Raw genomic sequence first — 8,200 nt, 5'->3', positions numbered from 1 at the left:
CCTGCTGAATTTTGGTATAGACATTTGAAATGGAGAAAGTGAAAGCTATCACACCAGGTGTCAACTATTGTGTTTTAAATCCACCTCAGATGTACCAATTATTAGCCACATTAGAACTCCCCCACCTTCCCCATTTTCTCTCTTCACATTTTTTACATTAAAATGTCTGCATTTTGACTTATCAAATGTTCAACAAATTGACTCTTGAAATGATGTTCAAGTTATCTACCTGAATAGCTGCAGCAGCTGGCTGAGGAACATTGACAATATTTACATGCAGTGCTACTGGATATGGGATCTGACCAGGGACCTGGGCCAAAAAGCAAAAGACACTAAGAGTTATTATTTTATCATATTGTCTGCCTGCATTAAGAATTTGTATTAAACATACTTCAGTTTTAGGTACTTCATGGAGATGAAATAGCAAAAAAACCCAACAATGTTTACAAGAAAAGTAAACGTTTTTTTAGGAATGTGACAGTAAGCATTACAGAGGAAGAAAGAAAATTCATATATGAAATATCTACCCTTCCTGAATGAGAAAAGATTAATAACTTACAGATGCATTTGTAAGATTTTTCTAAACTAAAGTGAAAATGCAAAAGATGCAATTTATTATCATCTAAAACTCTGCAATGTAACTGTCTGAAGCAGCAGCCTGTTTCATTATTAATCATTAATAGAAAAGGAATCAGATTAAAACCACCACTTGTTTACTTGGTTCCTATAGGCAATGCACAAACAGAATACTGCTGCAGGGAACATGGGAGATTGTGACACACAACACAGAATTAACCGGATTCAACTGATTTTCAACAAGTGTAATATTCACCACCGTAAGAAACAGTACTGGGAACATGTTCACTGCTTACAAGACGTTGAAAACACTGAGCCTGATTCCACCACCTGAATGCCAGCAATCAATTTCAAATGCATATATTTTCATCACTGAAAAAAGTCAAAGTCAAAGTGGCCCTCGCCTGACATCAAACACATATGAGTCCACCAAGACTGGAAGAAAAGCCTTCATGAATCTTGAAATCATGGGGGTTGGACTAGATGATCTTTAAAGGTCCCTTCCAACCGAATACATTCTATGATTCTATTTTATGAAATCGGGTATGGCAAAACAGAAACCCTCATATTTTCAGGTGCTTACATTTTGTGGCTCAGAGATGTGGTAGTAGGGGTAGTCACTGCTCAGCGGGGGCTGGCTGGCTACTGGAAGCTGTGCAGGAGGCGGGTTGTGAGTGAAGGCCATCAAATGGTTGCTCTTCTGAAAGCCGGCAGATGTTGAGGAGTGACAGGCTTTGGAGGACTCCTGCAGGTAGCCCTCCTGCTCAACCTTGCGGCGCATGGTTGAATTCCAGTGGTTCTTGATAGCATTATCAGTTCTGCAACACAAATACATAGGTTTGAGGAGTTTTATAAACGAGCATTTCCAATTCAGACTGAGATTAATGGGCAGGAAACTGCTGCTGGCATTTTTCTTTAAGCCTCGAGCTGTTCTCTGACCTTCCTCCTGCCCCCACCTTTACAAATGCTACCCTCAACTTCTCAGGAAAGATGTTCCATATAAAAGGTAGGGAAAAAAATAAAAGGGCTATGGTTGGTTGTGTACCTTTGGAAGCAATTTCTAAGCCTTAGGTCCTCAAACTATAAGAAATTAATAACTTCCAGCTTCACTTGATTCCCATGAGGTGAGGTGACAGCAAAGGCTAACACCTCTTTGGGGCTACCTTTAAGAAGTGCCAACATCATCTTCCTATGTCTTAATATTGCAGTGGAGTTTTATTGTATCTCATTGCTGGAAAGAAAGACTGTGGAAAACAGCTGTGAAAAGACTAACTTCTAAGCAACTTTCCAGCTGGCCACCTAGACAATGTCAACATTTACGCTACACGCACATTCAGTAAACAAAGCTGTTGGGATTTCTCTTAGCTGCAGAAAAACTGAGATTCGAATTCTCACATACATGAGTCAGAAAAAGCAAGCTTATGAAGTCTGTGAGACTTTAAGAGTACGCTTAGGAACAGCTCCTTGATTTGAAAAACATCACCACCACACCGTATCATTGAAAGCAGTATCTGTGATGTGTGGAAACTACAGAAAAACTTTCCAAGGGGTAATTCCTTTCTTGATTTCTTCTAGAAGGTGAAAGCAGCCTTAATGCCCGCTTAAAAGGCAACATTTTGATCTTGAAGATGTTTCACCAAATAGCAGGAATAAAAACAGAAAGGGAAACCTCTCCCTTTGCTTACATTATTTGCTTGACTACACTTTATGTTGAGTCACTTTTACTACAGAGTGAATCTCTATCTCTGAAATTACATGCAAGCTGTAAGCTTTCAATGAGACACGTATTTCCAGGACCAGAGCTTGAGGAAGTCAGTTTCTCCTGTTGAATACATGGATTTTTAACAGGTTAAAATCATCTGGATGATTCAGGAGCAATTACAAATGTTGAAGCAGCCCTCTCTTAAATAATTTTGAATAAACAGACTGGATTTCATGTTGAAGGTATACCCTTAGATGAATGTAAATTACATTCCACTTGCAGAGCCTGGTTCTTCACTGTTAAGTTGAATTTTGACAGTTATTGCAAGCGCAAATAAGACTGCACAGACATTTAGGAAACTGTGAAGATCTTGCTCTAGTTACTGGGGTTTTTTACCTACGGCAAACATTAAAAGCATGTAAAAATAGCATACCGTTCTATGTACTGACCAAACAGCACATTTCCCCACTGAGAAAAAAACACCGCTATGCCACTGGCTTTCCAGGTTTTGATTCCAGAATTTTTTGATTTATAACGTGCAGCCCGAGGCAACTGAGACTGCTCAGACCTGCAGCTTTTTCTTTTTTTCCTATTTAAAAGCTAAAGGTGTATGTCATTACCGTCCAGGCAGCAACTTTGCAATCTCTGCCCATCTGTTTCCCAGCCTCTTGTGTGCCTGGTAAATAATTCTATCTTCCTCTTCTGTCCAGGAGGTTTTCTTCACTTCTGGATTCAAATGGTTGTGCCACCTCTCCCTGCACTGTTTTCCAATCCTTCCCTTCAAATGCTTAGCAATGACAGACCAGCGCTTTGGACCGTATTTCTGCACGAGTTCTATTACCTTCAAAGAAGGACATAAAAACTGCCTGTATTTAATGATGCATAATGAATCAATGAAATTTTTCTGTGGTGGAGCAATATTTTCAACAACATTTCTCAAAATTGCCACAGTAAAACTAACACACTATTAAGGTTCCCCACTTCCCACTTAAACTTTTACCCAAAAGGATAAATCTGGCAATAGTTAAGACATTTCTGGACTGCATTTCTGCATTACAGTGAATACAGGAACATTAATTAATTTGTGAAGAAAGCTACAGACACTGAAACTGTAGGATCAGTCTGCTTCTGGCCATGTTAGTGTTGAGACCACTGAAATCTCAAGGATTTTTGCCCCAACACATGAGATTTGCTAGCAAGGCATTAACCAGACAGAAAGGAAAGCTGATTACCCTTTGATCCTCCTCTTTAGTCCATGGACCTTTGATAAGTTCTGGGTTTAGTACCTTCTGCCATCGGTGCTGGCACTGAACATCTGTCCGGTTCTAATGAAATGCAAAATATGCAAAGTAGATCACCAAACCATCAAACGTAGAATGATAACACTTTTATCTAGGTATGCTTGTTCCCAACGCATTTCAGCTACGACTACTAAACAATATGGAGTGATCTAGTAGGTCTGAGAAGGTGCTCGACTATCACTTTGCACACTGAACTAGATAATATTTCCATCGTTCCTGCAGTGATGTCTGTCTCGCCAAAACCAAACAAACTGAATCTTCACCAGCTCGCACAATAGCTCTCATGCTTTCACATGCAGGATTTCTAAAACAGAGTGTTCGTGAAACAATTATCTTCTAAATTACACTTTTAATTCATCAAAGCTATTTTTTCTCAGTGGTAAGACATTTTGTTTCAGTGTCACGTTAACCATCTCCTGTGCAATACCCCTTCAACCCCCAATTTTGTCTGACTTTTTCCAATCCTTTCTGAGAAATGAAAGGAAAATTAAGGTGTTTCCACAATATTCTAACGAAATTTCTGAAGTCTCCATCTGTGGAGGTTTTATATCTCCCACAAAAATGTAACTATCAGGCAACCACTCCCCTTTCCCTTACTTGGAAACCTCTGATAAAGAGTTGTCACTAGAACTGGAAACAGAAACCAATATCCACCTACAGGAAGGAAATTGGCAATGACTTTCCAGTCTTCTGTGCCATTCTGCTCCACAAGTTTCTTCAGTTTCTCATCCTGAATCATTAAAAAAAGCAGAAACAATTAATATTGCAATCTTTTATAGTGTAAATGAAGTAAATTTCAAAAATTGTCTCCTAGCTTTTTACAGATTTATTTCTGCACCCTGAGTGTAAGGGGAGGTGGTCTGGAGTCTTCTCGTATTTTTAATTGCCTAATTCAGGAGATTTTTCTACTCCTGTGGATTCTGGTAGGGTCTTTGCTGCAGGAGAAAGACTTGACTTTTTCTGTTCTGTTCTTTGACTCACATTACATATTCCCACTTTACTACTCAAAGCAATGCAACTGTTCTGGATTATCTGTTCTGTTCTTGTACTGGATTTGCAGGAGGGCATGGATATTTAGATGCTAGCAATGAAATTCAGTAACTCTCAGGCACCCAGCTGTTGGGGGACCTCTGAAAATCACAGTCTTACGCTTTATATGTCTTGCAAGTAATGGAGTTCCAGTAATTCGCTCATTCCCTATCTGTGTACAATGAATGCACAATAAAACTAATGGCTCCTTTTTGCTCCTGCATGAGGGAGTTTTGCATACTTGCAATAACAAGAAATTTTGCTCCGTATTTTTAATGATAAGGCCAGAAATATAGACACTAAACACAAAAGAAACCAATCTCATGTACTGGGAAAGATCGAGATAGTGTGAGACAAGTGAGAGCTGCCCCAGGAGATAAGAGGAGAGGAGCAACCCCCACTTCCCCAATTAGTACCTCCCAATATGCTCCCAGTTTCATGTGACAGGAAAGTGGCCATTGGGCTCCACGGTCATCCCTTCCTCCCAGGCCACATCACAAACACATCCACCTTTGTGAGAGCAGACTGTGTTTAAAAAAAAAAAAAATTGCTTGCAAGAGGTGACCTGTCACTGTTTGTATATCACTATACATTGTTAGGAGAAAGTCAAAACATAGCTTAAAAACTGTATTAATGTATTTCACAATATACTCAAACCAGTTAAATGGCCACAGGATATCCACCTGGCAAAGGAGTTTGATACCACAATTTACCCAGAAAGTCAGCACAAGGGTACTGTGGCTAAAATGCATTCTGACCTTCAAAAACAAAATACATCTTGAATGCTCAATTTTGGTACTGCTGGATTTCTTTCTTACAGCTTTTAATTTATTTCCACTCAGAATCATTACGCTGCAATTAAAGTGCAACTTTCAAATGGCACAAAAGGACTGCAGCAGTTTCTGCCACAGTTGTTTGCTGCTGTGGGACTCTGAACACAGGTCAGTTCTCGCATAGCAACAGTTTTCAAACAAAAAGAACCAACAATCAAGCATTGCTGCAGGTGACTCTTAACCTGTTTCTCCAACAGGGATTACATGGAGACTCACATACCTGTAACGCAGACCTTGACAGACATAGTAAAAATGGCATTTATACATTTTATTTAAAAGAGAAGAATGAGCCTTAAAGTTAAATAAAATGCTGAATGTCGCTAAAGGGTCAAAAACTTTGTCTTCAATTGTATACAAGGGCCTGTCACTGAAGTTAGCCTGCAGATAGGCGACTCGGAGAAGAACGTGATCCATGCTCTCTCTGTCTTTTTACATGCAGGAGAAGAATGAACTTGGATTTACCTCTTCGCGGGTCCACCTGGTTTTTCCTAAGTGACGTTTTCCAGTCTTAGGAAGCAGACCATCATAATCGTGATCATACATCTCAACATCTTCTTCATCGTCATCACTGCTATATATACTGCAGAAGGAAACACAGCGAGACACAGAGTGGAACATGAGGACTTGAGCTACTTAATTACAAAGCACAAAAACCCACTACAATCCTTACAAAGGTTACACAGATAAAAGTTTTAAAACTTGCACAACAAGATTTTGTTCTGCATTCTGTTGTTCTAGTATTCCGAACTGGTTCTGCTGTTTTTGGTATCCACAGATACGAGCAAAGGGCTGGCAACCTTCGTATTACCGTGCATGTTTAGACCTGCTCTTACTGTTAGATCAGTGGTGAATTACACATTTGGCAAACTTTCAACCAATGAAGGTTTCACATTAAAATACAATGTTTGGGACAATAAAGAGAACTAGACACTGTGTCCATTACAAAAGTACATGTTCAAAATCCTTAGCTCGTGCCATACATTCTGAAAAATATTAGCAGTTTATAGTTTATGGTTAATAGAGCAGATAGTTATATTGTTCCCAAATAAAACAGACCGTGTATAAATAAAAAATAGTTAACCAATAATAAGCTTCTTTGAGAATATGGTTATGGACCCTATATATGAAGGCAAAAGTTTCTATAATTAAGTAACGCCAGTAAGTGGTAGTGTTAGCATGCAAAAAGGTCTAATATAAAATGTGCCTGCCATTTATAGGTCTGGAGAGACAAGAGCTGAGGACAAGTATATGTGGTATCCTGCAACCAACAAATGAATGACTGAATCCTTTCATATTCTCCATTTCTCTAACCTAAGACTTTATTACCTCTACTCCATTTCTAAATACCTCATGCTGTTTTTGAAATGCTCTGCTACTCACCTAATTCATGACTAAGGGATTTCCCCAGAGGCTATCTACAGATAAAAAAGACTCTATTACTCTTTTCACAAACAGCACTTGCTCTACCCAGTTAACTAAAAGAGTGTTTTGCAACAAGAGCTGTCTTCTGGTAGGCAGTATTTTATTTTCAACTTTTAAGATATGGGCAGCAGTTTTGACACTTTAGCTAAGAGATGATAACCACAAGTGCTAGGAAGGAGACAAAGTCATGCTACGAGACTGAAAACTGATATATCTGATGGCATCGTATGCGGTGGTATGACTAAGACATTAAAATTAAGTTATTTTGTAATAAAATCATCAGGCATTGTTTATCCTGTTAATCTGTTTTCAGGAGATCACTTTTTAAATTAAGTTGCAGTGAAGCACAGCAACTGGCAGTCAAGATGCAAACACCTCCAAATTGCAAGCTGTTAAATGTACATTATTTTAAAGTACGCTGGGCTAATCACACCTTATATCTTCGACCCTGTTTTCTGGCCTGTGGCACATGCCATGAAACTACGCTACAGGTAGGAAGTTTTTCCACAGCCTGCCATGATTTGTGTGTGGCCTTTCACGAGCCTTGGCTGGGTGGCCCCTGACTCACCCACCCAACCCATTGGTGCCACCCTTCCACCTCGCTCCCACGCTGCCCTCCATCCTGCCTGGCCCCACACTTCACTCCCTATTTCCCTGGGCCTATCCTTCGCTCCCTACTCCCCGGCCCCATGATTCACTCCCTACTCCCCAGCCCATGTAACCATTTGGGGGAAGAGTTGACTGAAGCTGCTGCTCTGCGCGCCAAGGCGAGCACACATCCCTTGCTCACAGTCGGAGCCTCCCAGGTTTCAGTGAGGCCGCACGCTTGAGCAAAGCTCGCACGCTTCAGCTGCCACGAAGGCAGCTCCTTCCCCTGCCGCCGCTCAAGAGTAGATTCACTTTTCTAAGTGACACACCGAGACAGCTGTGCGACTGCCCGTATGCCAAAGGAAGTTTTGTGGCTCAATTTCCAAGTATCATTTTGAAAATGAGTTTCGCAGAGAGAGTAAAAGCACCAGGTACACATCCACCAGCGACGCCTTCTGTGTGGCGGTGGCATGTTTCGGGCACAGTGGAGCAACGCCGCTCCCCGACGGCGGCAGAACAGCAGTGGCCAACAGGTTAAAAATTATTTCAGTGCAGTGCCAGCAAGGCCCCAGTTATTTAAATAAGCCGGTTACATTGCTGGCACCGCAGCACGGAGCAAACCCCGCTGTATTACCTGTGCGCTCCAGCAGGAGAGAAGCGCTCTGGCATTTCGGGACGCTAGGCGCTGCTTTAGCCAAACCGGGCCCTCAGCGCTGCTCTAAAACTTTTTATTATCTTGCACCTCTGGC

The 8,200-nt window shown here is 40.8% G+C and overlaps 1 protein-coding gene across 1 annotated transcript in view; it reads right to left on the bottom strand.

Moving 5' to 3' along the window:
• Positions 1-6,059, bottom strand: part of MYB (v-myb avian myeloblastosis viral oncogene homolog) — a 23,267-nt gene extending 17,208 nt beyond the window's left edge. The window contains exons 1-6 of the mRNA XM_010187722.1: positions 5,904-6,059; positions 4,238-4,309; positions 3,511-3,603; positions 2,899-3,119; positions 1,160-1,394; positions 230-310 (exon numbers count right to left, since the gene is read on the bottom strand). Of these exons, the coding sequence (XP_010186024.1) occupies positions 230-310; positions 1,160-1,394; positions 2,899-3,119; positions 3,511-3,603; positions 4,238-4,309; positions 5,904-6,059 (858 nt within the window). The remainder of the gene's footprint in view (positions 1-229; positions 311-1,159; positions 1,395-2,898; positions 3,120-3,510; positions 3,604-4,237; positions 4,310-5,903) is intronic.
• Positions 6,060-8,200: the final 2,141 nt, after the last annotated feature.

This window comes from Mesitornis unicolor, unplaced genomic scaffold, assembly GCF_000695765.1.
Source record: "Mesitornis unicolor isolate BGI_N332 unplaced genomic scaffold, ASM69576v1 scaffold5857, whole genome shotgun sequence".
NCBI classification, from domain to species: domain Eukaryota; kingdom Metazoa; phylum Chordata; class Aves; order Mesitornithiformes; family Mesitornithidae; genus Mesitornis; species Mesitornis unicolor.
The sequence above is the reverse complement of the archived record's forward strand: the minus strand, read 5'-3'. Positions and strand labels throughout refer to the sequence as shown.